The 27,447-nt window shown below is 45.5% G+C and overlaps 1 protein-coding gene across 1 annotated transcript; it reads right to left on the minus strand.

Annotated features, from left to right (window-relative positions):
• Positions 1-38: 38 nt before the first annotated feature.
• GCKR (glucokinase regulator) lies at positions 39-27,186 on the minus strand. The gene is made up of 19 exons (XM_004029023.4): positions 26,773-27,186; positions 26,338-26,493; positions 26,107-26,175; positions 25,414-25,482; positions 24,940-25,013; positions 24,529-24,595; positions 24,287-24,340; positions 22,502-22,596; positions 20,113-20,218; positions 17,896-18,014; positions 17,156-17,254; positions 16,853-16,950; positions 16,427-16,503; positions 15,961-16,057; positions 15,663-15,760; positions 15,486-15,569; positions 4,801-4,950; positions 1,134-1,268; positions 39-454 (listed from the first exon to the last, which is right to left on the minus strand). The coding sequence occupies exons 1-19, from the start codon at positions 26,830-26,832 to the stop codon at positions 284-286; spliced, it is 1,878 nt and encodes a 625-aa protein (XP_004029072.1). The 5' UTR covers positions 26,833-27,186; the 3' UTR covers positions 39-283.
• Positions 27,187-27,447: the final 261 nt, after the last annotated feature.

Here is a 27,447-nt window from a genome sequence, read left to right on the forward strand (position 1 = left end):
TGATCTACTGTTTGATTTATTGACTTTGAAAGGTTAACTTTCCAAAATAAGACATTTCATTTTATTTCTGAAATCAGAATAAGTCGGTGAGAGTAGAAACCACTAGGTCAAGAACAAGAACTCTCCCCCAAAGTGGAGAGAATATTTCTCCCTACCCTGGGCTGCGGATGCCCTGGAAACAGGGCTTCTTCCTCCCACATGTGCTGCTGGCACAAGTCCCCTTGGGCGGGCTGGGCTGAAGTGGGCAGGGTTGGGCCCCTTTCACCCACCCAGAAACATGGGTTCACTGAACGTCAGGCTCTAGGATCTCGAGGGGGTCCGCAGTGCGCTTCTGACCTGGCCCAGCAAGAGCACTCCTGACAGCCTCACAGACAGAAGGAGCTGCAGCTAGGTGTGCCTGAGCCTCAGTGATCGAGCACCGGAATAGGAGGCTCAGCAAGGCGATGGGTATCACCTGTGGGGAAGAGGCAGCGGGCACTGAAGCCTGAGGGAATGAGGTCATCAGAGAAAGAACCCCGGAGGAAGGTCGGGCGCAGTGGCTCACACCTGTAATCCCAGCACTTTGGGAGGCCGAGGTGGGCAGATCACTTAAGTTCAGGAGTTTGAGACAAGCCTGGCCAATATGGCGAAACCCCATCTCTACTAAAAATACAAAAATTAGCCAGGCATTGGTGGCTGGCACCTGTAATCCCAGCTATTTGGGAGGCTGAAGCAAGAGAATCTCTTGAACCCAGGGGCAGAGGTTGCAGTGAGCCGAGATCGCGCCACTGCACTCCAGCAGCCTGGGTGACAGAGCAAGACTCTCTCTCAAAAAAAAAAAAAAAAAAAAACAGAACCCTGGAGGAGTTAAAGCATTTGATACAGGAATCAGGAGCCACTAGGTTAGATGCAAATAGGATGTTATGAAGATTAGAAGGTGGTAACGAGGTGGATTAAGAGCAGAGAGAAACCTTCACTTTGACCAGGAAACCTCCTATTCATCCTTCAAAACCCAGTCCAAAGACCCCATGAATGTGGAGGTCCTTGTGAGCAGAGTGCCACTGAGCTTTGTAAACCCAGTGCCGAACAAACTTCCTGACACACTGAAAGTACTCAAAAAGTATTTGTTGAATGACCAGCAGTGGGCAGGATACCTGTTCCTTCTCATGTGCAACCTGGACATGGCAGGAGATGGGAGCAGCCCGAATATCATCTGACAGTGGCTGGGGAAAGTGGATCGCTCGGAGGAGGCTCTCGATGCATCGAGCCTTGGACTGTCCAGAGAACCGCTAAGGAAGAAGTGGTAAGATCAGTGTCAGGCTAAAGGCCAGAGGAACTAAGAATGGAGTCAAGGGAGAAGAATGAACTATGAGAGTGAGAGGCTAGGATCCCGAGGCCTGGCTATAGAGGCTGTAGATGATTTGTCCATGTTGGCAATCCTAAATTGTAATTCCCAGGTGTAAAGAAAAACTAGGTTAAAGGGGTTGGTGGTGGGCTTGACTGGCTGGGTTAAACTGGAGGATTAATGGCAAATTGCTCAAATTTGCATGTGTGTCCCACCAATCCTGTAGGTTGGTAATCTGGACTCCCTCTCTCTAGTTTCCTCTGTAACCAAATCCATCTTGCACACTAATGTAAGACTATTCATCTGCAAACACTGCTTCCATTTTGTCACTACCCTCCTCTCTGTCTAGCTCAGCATTGTCCAGTAGAAATATAATGCAAGGCTGACAGTGGGTCACACCTGTAATCCCAGCACTTTGGGAGGTCAAAACAGGAGGATTACTTGAGCCCAGGAGTTCGAGACCAGCCTAGGCAACACAGCAAGACCCCATCTCTACAAAAAATAAAACAAATTAGCTGGGCATGGTGGCACCTGCCTATCGTCCCAGCTACTCAGGAGGCTGACGTGGGAGGATTGCCTGAGCTCAGGAGTTTGAGGCTGTAGTGAGCCGTGATGGTGCCAATGCGCTGCCCTCCAGCCTGGGTAACAGCGTGAGACCCTGTCTCTAAAAAAAATAAAAATAAAGAAAAAAATATAATGCAAACCACATATGTAAGTTTAAGTTTTCAGTAGCTGCATTAAAAAAAGAAATAGGTGAAATTGGCCAGGCACAGCAGCTCACGCCTGTAATCCCAGCACTTTGAGAGGCTGAGGCAGGCGGATCACAAGGTCAGGAGTTGGAGACCAGCCTGGCCAATATGGTGAAATCCCATCTCTACTAAAAATACAAAAAAAAAAAATTAGCTTCGTGTGGTGGCGCATGCCTGTAATCCCAGCTACTCAGGAGGCTGAGGCAGGAGAATCACTTGAACCCAGGAGGTGGAGGTTGCAGTGAGCCAAGATCATGCCACTGCACTCCAGCCTGGGTGACAGAGTGAGACTCCATCTCAAAAAAAAAAAAAAAAAAATGTGATTTCACCTATTTCTCCTGACCTTGTGATCTGCCCGCTTTGGCCTCCCAAAGTGCTGGGATTACAGGTGTGAGCCACTATGCCTGGCCTGAAATCAATTTTAATAATATATTTTATTTAACCCAATATATAACCCAATGTAAACAATATTAAACATTATTAGTGAGATATTTTGCAATATTTTTCTATATTCGGATTTTGTATTTTGAAATCCAGTGTGTATTTTGCAACTAGAGCACACCTCAATTTGTTTTTTTGTGGCTTTTTTTAATTTTAATTTTATTTTTTGAGAGATAGTCTCACTCTGTCACCTAGGCTGGAGTGCAGTGGCACTATCTTGGCTCTCTGAAACCTCCACCTCCCAGATTCAAGCTATTCTCCTGCCTCAGCCTCCCTAGTAGACAGGACTATAGGCCTGTGCCAACATGCCTGGCTATTTTTTTTTTTTTTAATTTTTAGTAGAGACAGGGTTTCACCATGTTGGCCAGGCTGGTCTCAAACTCCTGACCTCAAGTGATCTGCCTGCTTCAGCCTCCCAGAATGCTGGGATTACAGGCGTGAACCACCGTGCCCAGCCAGCCCACCTCAATTTGGGTGCTAGATTTGCAATGCTAAAAAGCGAAATGTAGTCCTACCAAAATATTAAAGTTACATTTAATTTAAAAAGTATACAGCTTTGGTTTTTACATAAAATTAAAAATTCAGTTCCTCAGTCACACTAGCCACATTTCAAGTGCTCAACAGCCACACGTGGCTGGTGGCCAATGTTTTGGACAGCGCAGGTCTAGCTGCATTTGGCAAAGTCCAAATTCCTGCCTGGCTTTAACCTCCCACATCCCTCCCCTTCCTACTTCTTACAATCCCTCACTGCGCTCTAAAGTGACTCGCCACTCAGGTTAGACCTGTGTCCCTCACATATCATGCCCAGTCCCCCTTCTGGGACTTGGTGAATGACCTAACAGGAATGCTCTTCTGTCCACCTATCCAAGCCATAACCACCAGGCCTAGCTCAAATACCACCCCTTCCATGAGGCCTTCTTTTTGCTATAATGCATTCTGACCCCCACCTTCTTTATACCTCCACTGGACTTCAGTAAGGACCATAGTTTATTTTGGGGACCTGGTGGGTGCTCACTAAATGTTCATTGATTGATTCCTTTCACATAGGGTTGCCAGATTTTGTGAATAAAAATACAGGACATCCAAATATATAATGAAAAAAATCAAAAATATCTCAAATATTGCATAGGACATACTTGATGGAAAAATTATTCCATATTTATCTGAAATTCAAATTTAACTGGGCATCCTGTATTTTTATTTGCTGAATCTGGCGCCCCCATTTTCATAACCATCTGTTGTGCCGTCTGCTCAACATCCACTCCTCCTTCTGGTATCATCACCTTGGTTTTCCTCTGAGGATCTATCGCTTCCCCATGCTCAGGTAATGAGGTTGGATTGAGGCTCACCTCCCAGCCCTTCTTCTACCACCATCCTGAAGGGAAAGCACATGAACCAGACTGGGCAGAGCATCCCTTGCTCTGGAGAACAGTGATTGCTTCAGGGACATGCATGTGTCCCAAGCAAGAGCCCCCGACCAGGCATTTGCAAGAACCACAGGACAGGCAAGCTCTTTGCCCACTAGTGTTGCTACGTAAATTGTCAGGCTGGCACTACTGGTGGCCAGTTTGCCACCTAATGGAAAAAACTTGCCTAAGAACGAGAGCAACAGCCGGGCGCAGTGACTCACACCTGTAATCCCAGCACTTTAGGAGGCTGAGGTGGGTGGATCACCTGAGGTCAGGAGTTCGAGACCAGCCTGGCCAACATGGCAAAACCCTGTCTCTGCTAAAAAATATAAAATTAGCTGGGCATGGTGGGGGGTGCCTGTAATCCCAGCCACTCGGGAGGCTGAGGCAGGAGAATCAATGGAACCTCAGAGGCGGAGGTTGCACTGAGCTGAAATAGCACCGCTACACTCCAGCCTGGGCGATAGAGCAAGACCCCATCTCAAAAAAAAATAAAAAAAAAGAAAAAGAAAGAATGAGAGCAACACAGGGGAAAACAGAGTTAAGGGTGGAAAGTTCTGGGACACATTAGATTCAGCTGCCTTAAGATTGTTCAGTTATATCAGCCATCATTTTCTTTGTTTAGCTTAAACCAGTATAAACTCATTTTCCATCACGTTTGTAACTGAGTCTTGCCTAATAATTACAATTTCACAAACACACCCATGTGTGCACACACACTCCTTAAGGGGAAGATGCACCTAATAGGAGGAGCAGAAGCACACAGAAAAGGCAGCCTGTACCCTTGCACATTTCCATACCTCTGCAAAATGCCCTCCTCTGGCAGCCTAAGCATTGAGGCCAGGCCCCACCCAACCCTGCCCCATCATATCCCTACCTGCAGCATGGCCAGCGCCCGCCAGAAGAGCTTGGAGTTGCTAATCCGAAGGTCCAACATGTGGTTTTGTAGGATCTTACCAAGAAGCACATGAGCACCTGTGCTCACTGTATTCAGCACCCATTTGGTGCTTAGCTCACGCTGGAACTTCTGAAAAGGGCAGACACATGGGGGTGTCAAAAATTAGAGGACAGAAAAGCAGCACAGTGAACAGAGCCCTGTTATCAGACAGGAAACCAACTGTCAAGAACCAGGGACCAAAATGCAAACATGATTTGTTTGAGCAGCCCAGGGTTTAAATGTTAGGGCAATAGATGTAAACCAGGATTGTCTCAGGCAAACCTGGTAGCTTCACTCATTTGTGTTTTTGACCCCTAGGTAGACAGACATGTTCTCTGAGTCCTTCCACATTAGAATTTTGATCCTGCTGAATTGTTCCTTTTTCTCCCCGGGTATCAGACAGGAGGAGTGGGATTCATTCCACTAAACCACAGGCTTCTTGAAAGGGCAGAGATGGTGACTTATTCTGCTCCAGGGCCCCAGTTTTTTAGACCATGACTGACACATGTTTGCTGATCAATACATTTGTTGAGGCCGGGCACAGTGGCTCACTCCTGTAATCCCACCACTTCGGGAGGCCAAGGTGAGGGGATCACCTGAGGTCAGGAGTTCTTAACAAGCCTAGCCAACATGATGAAACGCTGTCTCTACTAAATACACAAAAATTAGCTAGGAGTGGTGGCATACACCTGTAATCCCAGCTACTCGGGGGGCTGAGGCACAAGAATCACTTGAACCCGGGAGGTGGAGGTTGCAGTGAGCCTAGATTGTGCCACTGCACTCCAGCCTGGGCAACAGAGTGAGACTATGTCTCAGGGGGAAAAAAAATGTTTGTTGAAAAATGAATTCTATTTAATTTTTCTAACAGCCCTACAGAATAAGTTTACCTATCCTCATTTCTACATATGAGGAAACTAGAGGTCAGAAGTAAATTAACTTGGAGAAGCTCATATGATAACGAGATGGAGAATGAGGACCTAAATCCAGGTCTTCTGATTCAATGATGAGGGCATTTCCTACTTTGCCACAAATATCTCCTGGATGAATGAGAGAACCTATGTAAAGGCATGTTGAAAACTAAAAAGTTGTACAAACATGTGGTATCGCGAGTATAAAACTGCCCCTTGTTTTTGGCCCTTATATCTTGTCCACCTTGGGGCACTTATAACACCTATTGGCACATTAGCAGGGAAACTGGGGCCCAGTAAAGGTGTTGAGGGGATTAATTAATTGGTGATATGGTTAGGCTTTCTGTCCTCACCCAAATCTCATCTTGAATTGTAATCCCCATAATCCCCATGTGTCGAGAGAGACCGGGTGGAGGTAATTGAATCATGGGGGGCAGGGGGCGTTCCCCCATGCTGTTCTTGGGATAGTGAGTTCTCATGAGATCTGATGGTTTTATAAGGGGGCTCTTCCCCCTTCACTTGGCACTTCTCCTTTCTGCCACCTTGGGAAGAAGATGCCTTACTTCCCCTTCACCTTCCACCATGATTGTAAGTTTCCTGAGGCCTCCCCAGCCATGCTGAACTGTGGGTCAATTAAACCTCTTTCCTTTGTAAATCACCCAGTCTCGGGCAGTTCTTTAGAGCAGTATGAAAATGTACTGGCCAAGGTGGGTGGATCATGAGGTCAGGAGATTGAGACCATCCTGGCTAACATGGTGAAACCCCGTCTCTACTAAAAATACAAAAATTAGCCAGGCATGGTAGCAAGCACCTGTAAGTCAGAGCTACTTAGGAGGCTGAGGCAGGAGAATTGCTTGAACCCAGGAGGCAGAGGTTGCAGTGAGCCTAGATCACGCCACTGCACTCCAGCCTGGCGACAGAATGAGACTCCATATCAAAAAAAAAAGGTACTAATACACGTGGTCCTAGCCAGGCTGAGGAAACAGGCTACTGCTACTTTTACCTCTTTATTCTGGAACTCTAGAAATAGCTGTTCACACAAAACCCTGGAAGAGGGTATATTGAAAACATTTTAACAAGTGAATGTCCACGACACTAAATATAAGAACAGCATGAAATTTCAGCATGAAACTGGCCAGTAAGTATGCAGTACTGATGCTATAGGGTGCGTGTCAGACTGCACTTTGGGAGAGAGGTCAATTAGATCTAGGTTATACCACTAACCATTGATACCATTAACATTAACACCATTAACACAAAAATATTTTAAATTTTACAAAATTTGGAGTGCAACACATTCATTTTAAAGTACACATGGAAAAATCGGCCTGGATATAGCCAGGAAAATCCTTAAAAAGAAGAATAGGCTGGGCATGGTGGCTCACGCCTATAATCCCAGCACTTTGGGAGGCTGAGGTGAGCGGATCACTTGAAGTCAGGAGTTTGAGACCAGCCTGGCCAACAGGGTGAAACCCGATCTCTACTAAAAATACAAAAGAAAATTTGCCTGGTGTAGTGGCGCGTGCCTGTAATCCCAGCTACTTGGGAGGCTGAGGCAAGAGAATCACTTGAACCTGGGGGGCGGAGGTTGCAGTGAGCCGAGATCATACCATTGAACTCCAACTTGGGCAACAGAATGAGACTCCATCTCAAAAAAAAAAAAAAAAAAAAAAGAATGAAGAACAAACCCTATTGGATACCAAACATACCATAACGCCTCCATAATTAAAACATATAGTACCAGCACATCAATAGACAAACCAGTGGAACAGAATAGAAAGTCCGTAAATAGACCAATGCACATAGAAATTGAGTATGTGACACAGATAGCATCCTAAATCACTCAGGAAAAGATGAACTTAAAAAAATTATATTTGAGCCAGGCATGGTGGCTCACCCCAGTAACCCCAGCTCTTTGGGAGGCTGGGACAGGAGGACTGCTTGAGGCCAGGGATTTGAGACCAGCGTGTGCAACATAGCAAGAACCTGTCTCTAAAAAAAAAAAAAAAAAAAAAAAATTTGTTTAATTAGCCAGGCATGGTGGCATGTGCCTGTAGTCCCAGCTACTTAGGAGGCTGAGGTGGGATGATTGCTTCAGCCCAGGAGTTTGAGGTTGCAGTGAAATCTGATCACATCACTGCACACCAGCGTGGGTGACAGAGTGAGATTCTGTCTCAAAAAAAAAAAAAAAAAATATATATATATATATATATGAACAATTGGATAATCACTTGGAAAAATAAATAATTGGATTCATGCCTTACCCCATACACAAAAATAAACTCCCAATAAATTAAAGATCTAAGTGTTTAAAAAAGAAAAAAAGAAACCATCTCTACTAGCAGAAAACATGGATGGAATTCCTTTACAATTTAGATGTTAGAAAAAGCTTTCTGGACCACGCCTATAATCCCAGTGCTTTGAGAGGCAGAGGCGAGTGGATCACTTGAGGTCAGGAGTTTAAGACCAGCCTGGCCAACATGGTGAAACCCCTGGCCAACATGGTGAAACAAAATTAGCTAGGCATGGTGGCAAGTGCCTGTAGTCCCAGTCACTCGGGAGGCTGAGGTGGGATGATCACCAGAGCCCAGGAAGTTGAGGCTGCAGTGAGCCATGATCACACCACAGCACTCCAGCCTAGGTGACAGAATGAGACCCTGTCTCGAAATAATAATAAGATAAGGCTGGGCGTGGTGGCTCACGCCTGTAATCAGCACTTTGGGAGGCTGACATGGGCAGATCACCTGAGGTCAGGAGTTCGAGACCAGCCTGGCCAACATGGTGAAACCCTGTCTCCACTATAAATGCAAAAATTAACTGTGCATGGTGCTGGGCACCTGTAATCCCAGCTACTTGGGAGGCTGAGGCAGGAGAATTGCTTGAACCTGGGAGGCAGAGGTTGCAGTGAGCTGAGATCACATCACTGCACTCCAGCCTGGGTGACAGAGCAAGACTCCATCTCAAAAAACAATAATAATAATAGTAATAAAATAATAATAAATAAATGAAAACTACACAGAAGTGGCATTTCTAATCTATCAGGTTGACAAAATCCAAAAACTTCACGAAACTCTCCAAGAGGCTGTAGGAGAGCAGCATTCTTGTATATTGCTGGTATGGAAAGCAAAATAGTAAACCCTATGGAAGGAAATTTTGCAATATCTAACAAAATGGAATATGTATGTACCCTTTGACGCAGCTCTAATACTTCTAGGAATTTATCCCAAAGATACTCTTCTGACATTACAAAAATACATGTACATTCATTACATCATGATTGATCATAGCAAAATATGGGAAACCTATATGTCCTACATAGGAGATTGCCTGAGTAAACTATTACATATGTGGAAACACACAAAGGTAAAAATTAATGAGGAAGAGCTCTATGAGCCAATATGGAGTGATTTTCAGAATATCTTCTTAAAGCACAAAAGAGTATAGTAGACTGCCTTTTGTATAGGAAGTGCAAACTATATACATATGTACACACACATTTTTTTCCAAAAAGAAACATAGGAGGATAAGCCAGTAACTAATTAAACTAATTCCCTACAGGCATGAATGGAAATGGAATGAGACGGCAGATATATTGATGATGTTGGAAATCAACATTATCACTAAGGGAAAGAGGAAGAAGAGTGGGAATATATATACAGTATATGTATAGATGTATATATCGATGTATGTGTGTGTATATATATATACGCACACACATTCATCTGTATGTAAACAAATATACATATGTATATGTATGTATGCATGTATATATACATAAACACACACATACACACACCCTTATTCTTTCTACTGATAGGGCTTAGAGGCAAAGACACACCAGTAGCAGTGAACATACCTAGCATTTGGGTTTCTAAATACTAGAACCCACTAACAAGATCAGGTCTCCTCAGAAAAATGACTGACTCCAGGGCTGGATCAGGGAAAGTATAGGTGAACCTGGGTCAGTGGTTTTGTGTTCCTGCATAGGAGACTGACAGGGCAAACTATTGTTACACACACACACACACACACACACACACACACACACAAATGCAAATAATAAGTAATAATGAGGAAGAGATCTATAAACTGCACTGCAGTGATTTTCAGAATATCTTAAGCAAAAAATGCAAGATGTAAAAAAGATGCTACCTTTCGCATAAGAAGGTTATTATTATTATTTTACAAAAAGAAACACAACAAAGAGTGTTCAAATACTGATGTGGATATGTCACAAGGACACAGGAACCAGCTTGAACGAACTCTCATTTTGAGCATTAAAATAAATAATGAATAATAAGAATGGATTAAAACACATTTAAAAACAAAAAATTTGTGAGTCCATATTAACACTAAAAAAACAAAGATAGATAGGGTAGATAGGACGGGGAGAGAAGAAAAAGATTTTCTTTCTTTCTTTTTTTTTTTTTTTTGTGATGGAGTCTCGCTCTATCACCCAGGCTGGAGTGCAATGGCACGATCTCAGCTCACTGCAACCTCTACCTCCTGGTTCAAACAATTCTCCTGACTCAGCCTCCTGAGTATCCGGGACTACAGGTGCACACCACCACACCTGGCTAATTTTTGTATTTTAGTAGAGATGGGGTTTTGCTATGCTGGCCAGGCTGGTCTCAAACTGCTGGCCTCAAGTGATCCACCTGCCTCAGCCTCCCAATGTGCTGGGATTACAGATGTGAGCCACCGCACCTGGATGAGAGAGATTTTCTTTACAGAAGAATGCCAACTACTGAATATAGATGGAAGGGATAGAAATAGAAAATCACCATTGAAAAACTACCGTAGTAATAATTAGTTCAACCAAGAATCATCAGTGGATGCTAAAACCATTGGGTGAAAGATTGCTGAGGAATAGGATACAGAGAAATCTAACAGACACCATCCTAGCTAAATGATGGAATGTAGCATCACCAATAAAGGGGCAAACTGACATCAGGTACCTCCCGATGTGATACACTGATAAGGGCACAACTTCCCCTATGCAGTACTCCTGCCAAAAAACTTAACCTGAATATCATGAAGAAACAATCAGGCAAATCCAAAGTGAGGCATATTCTGGAAAACAACTGACCTGGACTTCTAAGATATCAATGTCATCAAAGAGATAAAGAACAACTGAGAAACTCATCTGGAGTAAAGGAAAACCCAAAAGACCTGATAACTGAATGCAGTGCATTATCCTTGATTGGATCCTGGATCTGGGAAATAAAAACAATACACGAATATTTGGGGAAATTTGAATATGGTCTAGATAATAGATAATAGTATCATATTAATTGTCATTTTCCTGAGTGGAAAAGTATATTGTAATTATGTAGGTGAATGCCCTTGTTCTTAGAGGACACATGCCAAAGTAATTAGTATAACGTATCAGGTATCTCCAATTATCTTCTTTTTTTTTTTTTGAGATGGAGTCTCACTCTGTCACCCAGGCTGGAGTGCAGTGGCACCATCTCGGTTCACTGCAACCTCCGTCTCCCAGGTTCAAGTGATCCTCCTGCCTCAGCCTCCCGAGTAGCTGGGACTATGAGCATGTGCCACCATGCCCGGCTAATTTTTGTATTTTCAGTAGAGATGGGTTTCACCATGTTGGCCAGGCTGGTCTTGAACTCTTGACCTTGTGATCCACCCACCTTAGCCTCCCAAAGTACTGGGATTGCAGTTGTGAGCCACCACGCCCGGCTTTTTTTTTTTTTGAGATGGAGTCTTGCTCTGTCACCCAGGCTGCAGCGCAGTGGCATGATCTCAGCTCACTGCAACCTCTGCCTCCCAGGTTCTAGCGATTCTTCTGCCTCAGCCTCCTGAGTAGTTGTGATTACAGGTCCAAGCCACCACGCCTAGCTAATTTTTGTATTTTTAGTAGAGATCAGGTTTCACCATGTTGATCAGGCTGGTCTCGAACTTCTGACCTTGTGATCTGCCTGCCTTGGCCTCCCAAAGTGCTGGGATTACAGGCGTGAGCCACCGTACCTGGCTCCAATTATCTTTCATATAATTCAGGGGAAAAGAAAGAGATGAAGCAAATATGGCAAAATGTTAATAACTGATGAATCTAGGGAAAAGTATATGGGTGTTCCTTGCACCATTTTCGTATTTTTCTGTAGGTTTGACTTTTATCAAAATAAAAGTGTATCCACTGTCACTTCGGAGGGCAAAAAAGAAAACAAAACAAAACAAAATAAAAGTGTAGGAACAGTTTACATCGAAAATATTTCTTTTTTTTATTTTTAATTTTAATTTTTTTTTTTTTTTTTTTTTTGAGACAGAGTTTCACTCTTGTTGCCCTGGCTGGAGTGCAATGGTGCGTTCTCAGCTTACTGCAACCTCGGCTTCTCCTGCCTCAGCCTCCCGACTAGCTGGGATTACAGGCACCCACTACCATGCTCAGGTAATTTTTTTGTATTTTTAGTAGAGACAGGGTTTCACCATGTTGGCCAGGGTGGTCTCGAATGCTTGACCTCAGGTGATCTGCCCGCCTTGGCATCCCAAAGTGCTGGGATTACAGGCGTGAGCCACGGCGTCTGTCAAAAATATTTCTATAGCTAAAGATTGACCAGCCCAAACAAAGCCTCTTTATTTCAAACAATTCCAATTCATTTAGAAAGATAAAACCAGGCTGAGTGCAGTGGCTCACTCCTATAATCCCAGCACTTCGAGAGGCCAAGGCAGGCGTATTACCTGAGGTCCGAAGTTCGAGACCAGCCCGGCCAACATGGTGAAACCCTGTCTCTACAAAAAATGAAAAAATTAGCAGGGCATAGAGGCATGTGCCTGTAATCCCAGCTACTCAGGAGGCTGAGGCAGGAGAATCGCTCGAACCCGGGAGGCGGAGGTTGCAATGAGCCAAGATCACACCACTGTACTCCAGCCTGGGCCACAGAGCGAGACTCTGTCTCACAAATAAATAAACAAATAAATAAAACCAACATCAACCAAAAGGCAAAAAACACAAAGGAAAAGATTGATAGATTTGACTATGTAAAATTTTAAATAAAATGTCTCTACATAAAAAATGTAAAAACAAAAGAAAATATTAAGCTGGGAAAAATATAGAAAATAAAAAAAGGGCTACTGTTTTTGCTATACACACCCCTTCTTACAACTAAGAAAAAAAAATACCCCCCAAAGAAAGAATGGGTAAATAGACCCAAAAGACAAGAAGCAGTACATGAAAGACAAAAAAAAAGTATCAAATGGCCAATATATATTTTTAAATAGTCCACCTACACAATAATTAAAGAAATATAAATTAAAACAACACTAAAATACCCTTTTGTTGCTTTACTGATTAGCAAAGATTTTTTTATAAGGATGCTATCCAGTATGTATAAGGGTGTAAGGGAACAAGCAACTTCACACTTTATTTATAAACCTCTTTGGAGGGCAGTTTGGCTATATGTATCAAAAAGCTTCAAAATTTTACAACCCCTTTGACCCAGTGATTTCGCTTTTGGGGTTTATCCTGGTGAAACAAGTCAAATGTCTAAAAGATGTGTTTATAAGGATGTTCACTGCAGCACTTTAATAAAAACCATAATATTGAAGTTGTCTCTGTGTCTGATAATCGGAGTTAGAGTAAACAATTTATGGTACATCCATACAGTGGAATATTACATTGACACTAAAAATGATAGTAGTGGCTGGGCGTGGTGGCTCACGCCTGTAATCGCAGCACTTTGGGAGGCCGAGGCGGGTGGATCACAAGTTCAGAAGATCGAGACCATCCTGGCTAACACGGTGAAACCCCGTCTCTACTAAAAAATACAAAAAATTAGCCGGGCGTGGTGGCAGGCGCCTGTAGTCCCAGCTGCTCAGGAGGCTGAGGCAGGAGAATGGCGTGAACCTGGGAGACAGAGCTTGCAGTGAGCGGAGATCGCGCCACTGCACTCCAGCCTGGGTGACAGAGTGAGACTCCATCTTAAAAAAAAAAAAAAAATGATAGTAGTGATCTATCAGATGAGAACATGTCCCGGCATGATAAAAATAAATAATAATAATAATAATTTTTGAAAATGATGGTGATCTATTAGTACAGAAAGCTGTTCATAAAGCAACTTTAAAACAGCATATCAAGTATGGTCTTACTTTTGTACAAATATATTTATATATGCATATAATAGAAATTTAAAAGGACATTCTCCAAAATTTGTTAGAGTGTTTTTTTTTTTTTTGAACATGGTGGATTTGGAGTGATTTTTTCTTTTTTGCATTTCTGTAATTTGTAACGTTTTTACTATAAAAAATGTATCTATAAAAAATGTATGGCTGTTAAAATGAACATTTTTCTTTAAAAATACAGTGTTTTGGCTAGGCGTAGTGGCTCACGCCTGCAATCTCAGCACTTTGGGAGGCTAAGGCGGGTGGATCACTTGAGTCTAGGAATTGGCAAACAGCCTGGGCAATGTGGAGAAACCCGATCTCTACAAAAAAAATACAAAAATTAGCCAGTCATGGTGGTGAGTGCCTGTGGTCCTACCTACTTGAGAAGCTGAGGTGGGAGGATCAGTTGAGCAGGGGAGGCGGAGGTTGCAGTGAGCTGAGATGGCACCACTGCACTTTAGTCTGGGCCACAGAGTGAGACTTTGTCTTTAAAAAATAAAAAGAATGAAAGACATTGGAAGGAGAGTGGATTCCCTGTTCAGGGGCAGAGAAACTTCCGCTTCTATACGAGTTCTTAGTCCAGGTAAGTCAGTGTTTCAGCTGTGTCTGGTCAAGCCAGGAAACTTCTGACAGACATGGTTTGAATAACGAATAAGAGACCACATCTCTTCAGAGCAACCCTTCAGGGCCCTGATTCTGCCCATGGAGGGTGGGCAGGTGGTGTATGAGAAAACTGAGAACCAGAGATGTAAAATTGCTTGCTTTCTTGGGCCACACGGTAGAGCTAGAGTGGCATCCAGAGCTCCCAATGCCCACACAAAGCTCTAAATTGCAAAGAGCACACACACTGATTATTATTTCTGTAATTATTATCAGTATTTGTGCTGGATTATAATTCATTGGCAAGCAGGGACTATATGCACGTAAAGTTATCTGCAATGAATTCAGCATAGTAAACTTGCAAAAAAAAAAAAAAAAGGTGTGGTAAAAGCTTTTGGATAATGATGATGACTTTGGTATCAAGAATTAACCTGTCCCAGCCAGGCGCAGCGGCTTACACCTGTAATCCCAGTACTTTGGGAGGTCGAGGCAGGCAGATCACTTGAGGTCAGGAGTTCGAGACCAGCCTGGCCAACATGAGGAAACCCTATCTCTACTAAAAATACAAACAGTAGCCGGGCATGGTGGTGCACACCTGTAGTCCCAGCTACTTGAGGCATGAGAATCGCTTGAACCCAAGAGGCAGAGGTTGCAGTGAGCCAAGATTGCACCACTGCACTCCAGCCTGGGCGACAGAGTGAGACCCCGTCTCAGAGTAAAAATAACTAACCTGTCCCAAAGGACAAATGAACATCTGTCAGGTGACTGGTGGCCTATCCCGCAACTTTTTGCATATTCCTAGAGACAGCTGAGCCCAGTAGTTCATTGCCTTGGGAATTCTGACTAGTAACCTGGTAACCCATGACCTTGCCCAGCTGGCTTTGTGAGGGTCAGAGAGGTCTCCAAGCTTTCTGCCCTCCAGCCTTGGGTTTTTTTATTCCTGGAATCCCTCACCCTCTGAGCCCCTTACTGCACATAGGACCTTCTCATTCCCCATACCTGGATGAAGTTCCCTTCATATTCAAAGAAAAGCAGTGGCCATGTGATGCTGATGATGGAGGGAAAGAGCTTCTTCAGAGGGATCTGGAGAGAGAGAAAGAGGAGCAGGAGAGGCATCTCCAGGAAGTCCTGGCTGCAACTGCCACCTGGGTCCCTTTGTCATGGCTGGACTCTCACCGGCAAGGTCTGACCCACGGTGCTGTGTGCCAGGGCCTGGATGTGGTTGGTCTTCTCTTTCACCTGCTCCACTATAGTCTGCACCTCCGTGAGGTTGTCTAGGAGAAGGGGAGGGCATCAGAGTCGAAAGGCTGGCTGTGCAGCTGTTCCTCCTGCTCCCCTGGCTGGGGTCCAGTCAGGATATTCACCCTGTCCCTCCCTCTGAGCAGGTACCCTAAGACCCAGAAAAACGACAGCTCCTCTGAATCATTCTATTTCCCCCCTCCCCACCCCTCACCACTCCCATCTTCCCTCTCACCATCCAGGGTGAAAATGAAGACTACAGTATCGATTTCCGTGAGAGAGGGAAGGATGGAAGTCAGGAAGTCCTCCTGGGAGAAGGTGAACTGGGGACCCTGGGGCAGAAGAAAATGGGAGGGTCCCTCCCATGAAAACACTCTAAAGCACAGACTTGAGGACTAAAGGGGGCCGTGGAGGAGATCTAACACTTTTGTGTACAGGTGAAAGAGCTGAGGTTCAAAAGGTACAGTGTTTTGCCCAAGATTATGTAACAAGTCAGTGGACTAGGGCCAAGTTTGGGGACTGGATCTAGAGCTTTCCACACTGCCCATGCTAAGCCAAAGCCTCATGACTTCTGACCCCTATTCTCTTCTCTGGACCGTCTATTCCAATGAACTTCCCACCTAGCTCCGCCTTCCCCTTTTCTTCCACCCTCAGCACACTAGTGATCTCCCCAACTTCCCCAAGTCCTGTTCTTCTCCGACCTGGTTGGTGAGCTCAGCCTTCTGGTTAAACATGTCACTGTGATCACCAATGAGAAAGCCACGGACATCTCGGAAATCTGGGAAGTTTAAGAACAAGGAGAGAGGAGTGATTGGCTATATACGAAAGGAAGGTTCTAGGCTTCAGGGGGAGAAAATGGGACTGGGAGGAAAAGTGGCAAGTGGGGCGTAGAGTGAGGAGTAGCCCTTGTGGGAGGCCATAGTTAAGCACAGGGGTGGGAGCTGAGAAGGGATCAAGGACTGAGTTGGGGTTCTAAGGAAGAAGAATTTGACTGAAGTGCCTATTTAGATAGGGAAGATGGGACACTGAGGAACACCCATGGGTTGGGAGTAGGACAGTGTTTGGAGAGCAGCCCGAATGGTTGGGATCAGGAGGAAGCAGGAAGAACATCTGGACTGGGGTCCCACCAGCACCAAAGGTGTGGATGCACTCTACTCCATCCATGATGGCAATGATGCCCAGGGTCTGCCAGCCAACCAGGTACACGTGGCCTTTCTTCTCCAGACTGAGAATGGGTCAGAGGTCAGGACATGAGAGATCACAGTGCAAAGAGGCCAGAGATGTCCACAGAAGAACACAGGAGTCAACAAACCATGACCCTTCAACATGCAATCCTATCGCCCATACCATGTTAACATGTCTTACAGAGTCTCCCTGCTCTCAGTATTCATCCGGGCCACATCCTCACCTCTAAACACATATCCACACACCTGGTGCTGACGCTCTTCATCAGGGTGGCAATCTTGGGGCTTTGGCTGTAGGTCACCTGATGAGCTCGCTCAAATGTCCGCAAGATTTCCAGGAGGCATCTGGGAGAAAAGCCACCAGCTCCCAAAAAGGGCCCAACTCCCCCTCAGAAAGCTTAGGTGCCTCCTTGAGCGGGGAGGTGAAGGCACAGCTCCCTTAGAACTAAATTCTGCTGGTCCCTGGAGAGGTGCAGAGAGTAGGCCCAGACTGCGTTCCGGAGGGGCAGCAAGAGCTTCAATGGGCAGAAAACAAAAGAGCAGAAAGAGGGACGAGTGCAGCAGGAAAGCACCAGGAGGAGCAGGATCTGAGAGCCACTGGGAAGAGGCATGAGCGGCCTAGGAGTGAGGCTAGAGACCCTGGAGAGGGAGGCAGGTCCAGAGTAGGATAAGCTCTACCTGCATGGCCTGGACCACCCCCAAATCAAAGGACCCTAGGGAGCCAGGCTAGCTTTGGAGGCCCCAGGCAGGCTCAGGGATTAGGTCTGGGCCTGAGGAATCCAGGATCCACTGGAAACAATTCGGACTCTGCAACTATGAGGTGGGAGCAACAGCATGTACTACCCAGCTCCCTTCCCAGGGGAGGCGTGGTGGGCTGCAGTCTTACTGCCACCAGCCCAGTCCTTGGATCTAGACCTGCCAATCTCCATCCACACCATCTCACGCTCGCCTGACTCTGAGCTCTCTCTTATCCAGATCCTCCCTACCTTTGAGATGCTGCAATGCCCTGGTCCACAGTCTTATGGGCTGCTAATAACAGGGTTTCCAGCAGAATCTTGGTGGCACTTCCACCTTTCATCCGGGAGGAGCCGCTGAGACCCTCGGGCTGAAGAGGTGAAGACACCCAAGAGGAATTGGGAGAGGATGAAGACCCCGTAGACCACTTGTTAGTAACCCCCGGGCATGCATATGATAGTACCAGTGGCCCCCAGTGTGCTTGTGAGGAAGGGTGCTGGGGTGGGCTTGACCGAGAGGAAGATTAGAAAGAGGGGAAGGGCCTCCTCTGATCACTCCTAGGTATACTCAGGACTTTCTGGAGAGGAAGTCACAGTGATTGGGTCTCTTGTCAGCTGGGTCAAGGGTTTTTCAGAGTGCTTTTCTTTTCTTTGTTTTCTTTTTTCTTTTTTTTTTTTTTGAGATGGAGTCTTGCTCTGTCACCCTGTCACCCAGGCTGGAGTGCAGTGGCAGGATCTCGGCTCACTGCAAGCTCTGCCTCCTGGGTTCACGCCATTCTCCTGCCTCAGCCTCCCAAATAGCTGGGACTATAGGCGCCCGCCACCATGCCTGGCTAATTTTTTGTATTTTTAGTAGAGATGGGGTTTCACCATGTTAGCCAGGATGGTCTCGATCTCCTGACCTCATGATTCACCCACCTCGGCCTCCCAAAGTGCTTTTTTTTTTTTTTTTTTTTTTTTTTTTGAGATGGAGTCTCACTATGCCACCCAGGCTGGAGTGCAGTGGTACGATCTTGGATCACTGCAACCTCTACCTCCCAAATTCAAGCGATTCTCCTGCCTCAGCCTCCCAAGTAGCTGGGATTACAGGCACCTGCCACCACGCCCGGCTAATTTTTGTATTTTTGGTAGAGACGTGGTTTCACCATGTTAGCCAAGCTGGTCTTGAACTCCTGACCTCAAGTCATCTGCCCGCCTTGGCCTCCCAAAGTGCTGGGATTACAGGCGTGAGCCACCACACCCAGACCAGAGAGTGCGTTTCTTTCCAAGAAATTTCTCCCCCACCTCCACCATTTTCTGTGGTAGTTTATCAATCCAAATACCACATGTCATATGCTTTGGGCAGACCAATGAAGAAGTGATTGCAGCAGTCCAGATGTGGAACACAGCACACCAGACAGACAAAGAGGCTACAGCAAACAGAATGATAACAGTAGTGACTGAGGCTGGGTGCGGTGGCTCACGCCTGTAATCCCAGCACTTTGGGAGGCCGAGGCGGGCGGATCACCTGAGGTCAGGAGTTCGAGACCAGCCTGGCCAACACGCTGTCTATTAAAAATACAAAAATTAGCCAGATGTGGTGGCAGGCACCTGTAATCCCAGCTACTCCGCAGACTGAGGCAGGAAAATCGCTTGAACTAGGGAAGCAGAGGTTGCAGTGAGCCGAGATCACGCCATTGCACTCCAGCCTGGGTGACAAGAGCAAGACTTCGTCTCAAAAAAAAAAAAAAGTAGTGACTGAGAAAAGAAGATTGAAAGCCATTGAAAGTCAACATTTGCAGGGAGGAGGAAAGACAGATGAGCATTTAGGAGGTGAAAGCCGTGGAATTCTTATGTCATATGGAATTCTACCTTCTTATCTCACAAAAGGAAGATGGAGGAGAATGTCGCAGATGGTGTGCCCACCACTGGTAGAGGGAGGCACGGGCTGGAATTTGGCTAAGGCCCTCGTAAGGCCCAAGTAAGGAGAAATGGTGCTAGTGAAATGTATCCGCAATCCAGATGAGAAAAAAAGGAACAGGAGAAAACAGCTTTCAACCTAAGAAGGGCCACCCAATTTTGGAGAGGATTTAGAAAGGCAGAAGAATGAAACAAAACTGCACCCCATTTTTTAAAGCCCATATTTAAAATGTAAATATGTGAGAGAGACAGACTAAAACATAACAATGGCTATTCAACGCTCTCTATACATAGATGGCAAAGAGCTTCTTTAAATAGAAACTGTCCCAGACCGCTGAAGTGTTTAAGGCTTACCAATTTGAGAGAGAGGGTTGGAATGAAGACGAAATATCTTAAGGTGAAAATGTAAATGGGAAAATAGGATTTGGTTTATAACATTTTAGCTGACTCACAATACCTCAGGAATTTAAACAAGATATAATAGAACCTAAAATCAGAGGCCCCAAGGAAGTGGCAAGCAGTTCCCAGGTGTTGGAGGGGTGGAGAACATAGAAAAAGGAGAGGCCCTACCCCGATGGCAGGATTGAGCACAAAAGCTTTCTGTTTCTCCTGCATTTTCTGCATCCGCTCTGCTACTTGTCGGAATGTTGAACTCCAGTCTTCAATGGGGTCATTTCTGAGGTCCAGAGAGACACAAGGTGGGGAGATTGTCTATGAGGATCTCAAAGAAGGGCCTTAGCTGGGAGTCATGATCAAAGACTGCATTGGGATTGAGGTCAGAGGTCAACAACTTCATACAGACATATGCTTTGGAACTTTTAGAGGCACTGTGTCCCTGAACCCCAAGGACAGGGGTTAATAAAACATGCAGCACCTCAAGCCCAGAGCAAAGCCAACACTCAAGTTTAAAGTCCCAGCCTGAGACCCAAACTATCTTGTGTCCTGCTCCTTGCATAAGCCCCAATGCCATGGCTATACTAATGTCACTCTCTGCAGGTCCTTTAGGGAAGGCCTGTTATTCAAATGTCAAAATTGTCACCTTATTTTCCATCTTAGGGTCCATCAGAAGCCCTTCCCATTTGCGGGAATACATTCTGGAAATCCCTCCAAAGAGTGAACCCTCAGTACCAGAGGGAGGGATAACAGTGAGGGAACCAAGCTTCAAGGTAGCACCTCACAGTTGTTGAACATTCCTTGAGTAAATTAATTGGGAACAAATAAATGTGTTCATGAGGCAAGAGAGCTACAGACTTGTTATCTGCTTAGTTACAAATCATGGAATCTCAAAGAATGACAATCTTCTTTAGTTGATTTCTAATGGCTTTGCTAGGGGATAATTTGTGAATCGCCCACTGTGGCAGGACCTCAAAGAGTTAGTTACTTCTGTACATGGCACCCCTAATTTCGCCTTATCATCCCATCCTGCAAAGGTTCCCTCCCTTCTTGAACTATTTTTGTATTTTTTTCTTCTGTATTACTTCTAGGGCAGACAAGTTTCACATATTTCATGCCCGTTGTATAAAATGTCTCCTGTCATTTTTCCTCAAACTATTTCTGAAACTTCCTAGAGTCCTAAGAAAGAGGAGACTAAAGCAGAGAGGGTTCATATCGTATGGTTTAACGTCGAGATTCCTAAACACAGCTGGGCATCCAAATCATCTGGGGAGTTTTGTTTTTTAATAACCACCCATTTCTGGGTACCAAGTTCACCCTAAGATTCAGATTCAGTAGTTCTGGAGTGGAGCCCAAAAATCTGTATTTTAAAAAAGCTTCCCAGATGACTCTGAAAATCAGCCAAGTTTGGGAGCCACTGATTTAAGGAACAACTGGAAGATCTCCACGCCTACGTTGTTTGAAATTCTTCATTTCACTTAGTCATAGGGCCTGAAATTAGCATCCACTGCAGCAGATACATTTTTGGTGAAGGAGAGCCCTCCATGAAGAGGATCAGGGTTAGGAGTATTTCAGATTCATTTACACCTTCGCATAAATTATACTACCGCCTAGAATCTGGAAGGTGAAAAAGCACCTTGGAAAAACCCACTTGTCCCCCTTCCCAAGACCACCGCTAAATACAAAAAGCTGCTCTAAAATAATCAACAAGCCTTTGCCGCATCCCTCTGGTGTGAGGAAGCCCTCAGCTTTGTCAGGTGGCCCACTCCAATGGTTTATTTAGCAGAGTTCCCCAAACCTGGCTGTGCATCAGAATCTCCAGGGTTGCTTTCAAAAAATAGATATTTCAGGGCCTTACTCCAAACCTACAAAATCAGACCTCTTACACAAGGAACTAAGAATCTTCTTTATTTTTTTGTAACATTCCCCAGGCAGCTCATGCACAGAACCATATCTGAGCACTACTGGTTTAATATGTTGACTTATTCGGAAATAAGAGTGACCACTGACATAGAGAATAAGAGGGAGGTGATTTGGTAATGAGGGGCTCTCAGGGAAGGGAAGATAGTGAGAGATCTGAGGATCCTCGGGGGAGGAAAGGGGTGCCTGGAATGATGAGAGAGAATGGGCATTAAATAAGGGAACTGGACAAAAAGGAGTAGGGGGCCATCTGGCACCCACTACTGCTACTTTGAAAAGGTGCTTGGGGCTCACCCCCATATGAAAGCACAAATCTTTGTGGTATGCATCTTCCTGACCCCATTTTATCCTCCATTTTATCCCTTGTTTCTCTTGCCTCTTCAATCCCTGTTTTGAATGTATGCTATCTTATATTTTATGCATCCTTTATAAGCCGTCTTTAATGCTTTCTGAAACCAGAAGACAATAATTCAACCAACCAACCAACAAAAAACATCATAAGCTTAGGGGCACCCCATATTCACTTTAATATTCTGAGATTTGGTGAACAAGACTATCTGTTCTCTCCCCTGTGGTTGTACTGTAGACTTTGACATGTTCCCCTCCAGCCTGCCCCAGGGCTGCCCAGTCATTCCAGAAGGCTCACCTGGCCATGCTCACTGGATTGAAGCCAACCAGGACTGGCAAGAAGACAGCTGTGTTGTTCATGCAGTAGTCCATCTGGCCTGCCACAAAGGGAGCCTGATGGTGAAGAGAGAGAAGGGCATGATGAGGGGGTCATTACTCTGAGTGGTGCCCAAGGCTCAAGTGCATCAGAATCCTTCAGAATGCTTGTTCAAAATGCAGATTCCCAGGTACAGTTACAATCTACTGGATCCAAATTTGAAGGGGGAGCACGTTTTTAACAAGTACCTCAAGGGCACTACATTTTTAACAAGTTCCCCAAGGAAATCTTCTGCACGGTAAAGTTGGAATACTATTGAACTAAAATCGTAAACTCTTTGAAGTCAATATCCTCTTCTCTTTGTGTGCTTCCTTCCATTTATAACACTGGTGGGATCTAGTTTCCGCTAAGTGAATTCTTAGAGCCAGAGAGCTGCAGAACTGAGAGGAAACTTGGAGTCGTCTGGCTCAGTGCTTCTCAAACTACCTAGAAATCTTGTTAAAATGCTCAGTAGGTCCAGAGTGGGGCCTGAGATTTTGCATTTCTAACAAGTCCCAGGTGACACTGATGTTGCTGGTGCAGGCACCACATTTTAAGTAGCAAGGGACTAGTCCAGGGGCCATATTTTTCTGTAAAAGGCCAGATACTAAATACTTTAGGGTTTGTGGGCCCTATGGTCTCTGTCCAACTACTCAACCCTATGGCTATAGCATAAAAGAGGCCTTAGACCACATGTAAACAAAAATGGCTGTGTTCCAATAACTTTATTTTAGGGGCTGGACATGGTGACTCATGCCTGTAATCCCAGCAATTTGGGAAGCCAAGGTGGGCAGATCACTTGAGGTCAGGAGTTCAAGACTAGCCTGGCCAACATGGCACTCCTCATGTTGGTGAGCATCCTGGTCCCCAGTTTTCTTTTTTAGTAGAAACCCTGTCTCTACTAAAAATACAAAATCAGCCAGGCATGGTGGCATGTGCCTATAATTCCAGTTACTCGGGAGGCTGAGGCAGGAGAATCGCTTGAACCTGGGAGGAGGAGGCTGCAGTTAGCCAAGATTATGCCACTGCACTCCAGCCTGGGAGACAGAGGGAGACTCTCAAAAACAACAACAACGACAACCAAAAAAAAAAAAACTAACCTTTATTTTAGGGCCAGGTGCAGTGGCTCACTCCTGTAATCCCAGCACTTTGAGAGGCTGAGCGAGGCAGGTGGAGCACCTGATGTCAGGAGTTCGAGACCAGCCTGGCCAACATGGTGAAACTCTGTCTCTACTAAAAATGCAAAAACTAGCCGGGCATTGTGGTGGGCGCTTGTGATCCCAGCTTTTCGGGAGGCTGAGGCAGGAGAATCGCTTGAACCTGGGAGGTGGAGTTTACAGTGAGCCGAAATCATGCCATTGCACTCCAGCCTGGGTGACAGAGCGAGACTCCATCTCAAAAACAAACAAACAAACAAACAAACAAACAAAACCTTTAAAAACAGGCAGCTGGCTGCATTGGCCAGCCAGTATAGTTTGCTTACCCCTGGACTAGTCCACCTATCTTGGTTGTTGATTGATTGATACACAGTTATTCTGAAATAGAATCCCTTCCCCATCTTCCCACATTCACACAACTTGATCCAAGTTAGCGAAACTAAAACCAAAATTCCTTGAGCAAACTTCCTGCTTTCTAGCACCGATCTCATTGATCTATCTTCCATGCTATTCCATTCCCACTCACTTCCTCTCTCTAAAATTGATCCACTCAACCCATCTTTTTACTCACAGAGAGTCCCACAGAAATGCCAATGACAATCACTCTCTTCTTCCCGGCAGCCACCTAGGAGAGGAGGATGGACAAGGTAGTGTAACTGGGAGGATTCCAGGGCACAAATCTACTGTGTGAGGATATCAGGGCCAGGAACAGGGGAGGGAGGAAATAGGCTTTGGCTGAATGCTGGGGCTTTTATGTCCCCATGAGAAGGAACAGATAGAGGTCTCTGGTCAATGTCAGTGAAAAGCACAGACCTTCTTCAGTTCCTCAATCCCGTGCAAGGCACTATCTTCTGTCCCCTCCCTAGAGGCCACCACAGACCTAAGAGGACAGACTCAAGGTCAGTGGCAGTGGCTGGGAAGCAGAAGCCTATGGTGTATTAGGGCAGGCTACATTAAGAGATGGAAATAAAGGGAAAACTATCATTGAATGAGCACCCACAGTTTGTTGGTGCATGATAGACACTCCATAGAGTTGAAAAATTCAAATACCTACAACAGCCAGTCAGGCGACATAAGTATGTGAAATGGGCCAAGTGTAAGGGAATAAGGAATGGTGAGGACTAAGACAAGCCAGACACAATCTCTGTCTAAAGGTATTCAAACTCAATTTCTAAGAAATACTATTTAGGTCAAACAAAATATTCAAAGGCTAACTTGGCTTACCTGTCACCCCCTGCAATGAGGTAGGTGTAAAGAGGTTTCTGTCCCAGACCTTTCATCAGCTGATTAAAGGACACCTGTCAAGCAGGGAGAGGATGTAAAGAGGTAATGACAGAGAAGAAACAATTATCTTGGATTTTCAACTCCTAGAGGGCAGAGACTATGTAATGATTCTCTTAGACCAGTGCTTAACCCAGTCCTACACGGAATCTCGCACTTAAAGCTGCTACTTGGAGATGATTAGTTGGTGGTGCTTGGGATGTAGAGACATTGGCAACACACTGGCGGGACTCAGATGGGCTCAGAAGAAATGGGACTTCATGGTGACATCTAGCTTTTGGAAGAGAGAAAGAGCCAGGCTTGGAGTCCAGGTCTAGTGAGGGGGCCACCTGGGAGCTTAGTTATGATGATCTTTATGGTCCTGAGGGTCACCTCCAGAAGTGGAGGGGGAAGAAAACTGGAGACCAGGGTGCTCACCGACATGAGGAATGCCATCCGGCCAGAGGTGCCCCCTCCACTCAGCACAACCAGCCCCCCATCTGGCTCCTGAAGAAGGAAAGAGGCATATATTACCAGGGCCTGGCTCAGGTTGGGGGAAGAATATTCTTTTCTTTGTCAGCAATGCAAGAGGAATTGGAAAGACTCCTTATCCCTCCTCTCATCACAAAATTGAACAAATACATGCAATGTAGTGTAGCAAAAAGAACATTGGATTAGAGAAACCAGTTTGACTCCCATGTCTTGCTCCACTACTTGTTCAAATCCTTACTTCTCCCAGAAAGAACTGAAAGCAGCTTTGTCATCTAAATAAAAGTAAATAATAAAAGCAGCATTATCCAGCAATTATTAGCTCAGTGTATTTGAGCAAGCTACAGTGATTATCCTTTCTAAATCTTTGTTTTTTCATCTGAGGAAAACAAACAGAAGCCATATCAACCTCACAGGCTTTTGTGAGGGTAATAGGTGTGAAAGTAGATTGTCAATTATAAAGTATTAAGCAGAGAAGTTATCATTATTATTTATTAATAAGATGAAAATAAGGATCCAAAAGGGAGGATCTCCAAAAGGGAGAAAGGAGAATGAGATCTATCAAAGTGAGAAATAGAGACAGTAAAAAGAGAAAGAGGGAAACAGAAAAGTTTAGGCAGGGAACAGAAGGAAGGTTAGTACCTTCAGCACTTCCTGAACTTTCCCAGCCACCTGTACCATGGTGGTCAGAATGGATTCGCTGTAGAGTCTCTGTAGGGAATATGCAGGAATGAGAAGCCAAGAAAAGGAGGACGATGGATGGGGGAGGGGGTCTCAGGGTTTCCGATATTAGGAGCCATGGTGAGGGAGAGCAGAGGTGGGGTTGGGGTTGGCGTGTTTATTTCCAGGGTCCAGGTCTTGGGTCTTGGTTACCTGGTATGTGGGCAGGGCTTGCCCCTCCTCCTGGAAGATCTCAGCATCACATTGCCCTAGCAGTCGAACAATGTTCTCAGCATCTGCTTTGTCTAGATCCTGGGTCAGTGGGTTTGACTTCTCCGTGATTGGCACAGCTGCCTCGTACCCAGACAACTAGAAGGAAGAGGGGACAAGGATGGAGCAGGAAGCCAAAGCCTCATTCATGCCTGCTGAGCTGGAGGTGGGAGTGGCAGCAGGCACAGAGTTTGGACTTACACACACGCACACACATACCACACCAGAAACTCAGCCTGCACTTGGTACTCTGGGCATATTAGGGAAAGAACATCAGGAAGGAAGAAGAGGTGAGCAGAAACCAGCGTGGAGGGAAGACTGGATGAAAAATAATTCTAGGAATCGGCACAGAAAGCCAACATGAAGAAGGGGTCTCACCTCCCACTTGCCAGGCTCCGGGGTCTCAATGACATGTTGAAGCCGTTTTGTGCCTGGCATGGTCCCACGCTGTGGATACACTGTTCCTCCTGCCTCTTCAGCCACACAAAACCCTCTGGTCACAATGACTCTGCTTCCAGTTGGCAGGGCCTTATCTGAGCCCCAGTGATGATTAACCCAAGCACCCTGGGCTCTCAGAGCACCACCCTTTCCTGGTCACTAGGCCTCCAGCCCTCTGGTAACCCCAGGGAAACTCCTGGGCTTCCTCTTTGCAAGCACCCTGACTCGCCAGCCTCTGCTTTGGCCCCCGAAGAGGAAGACCTGAGGCTTGGGACTCTTGCCCTACCGGGACAATGCCCTCTTCTACAGAGGACCTGGAGCCTGGGAGTGCAGGACAACACCCACGGCAGTGAGAATCCCTGGGCAAGTGTCCTCCGAGGCCAGAGATCAGGGTCACCAAGTCAGCACAAGTCAGAGGACCTGGCCCATGGCTTGATCACATGCTCAGCATGCACAGTCCCACTGGTCCCATTTTATCCTCTCCTCTCAGAAAGGAAGGCAGTAGAAGCTTCCGAGCCCCAAGTGTGCACACACTGTACTGGATATTACAGCGGGAAAAATCCCACAGAAACAGAAATACTGCATTGAGAATTAGAAACCAAAGAATCTGCCCTA

This window comes from Gorilla gorilla, chromosome 12 (assembly GCF_029281585.2).
Source record: "Gorilla gorilla gorilla isolate KB3781 chromosome 12, NHGRI_mGorGor1-v2.1_pri, whole genome shotgun sequence".
Classification (NCBI taxonomy): domain Eukaryota; kingdom Metazoa; phylum Chordata; class Mammalia; order Primates; family Hominidae; genus Gorilla; species Gorilla gorilla.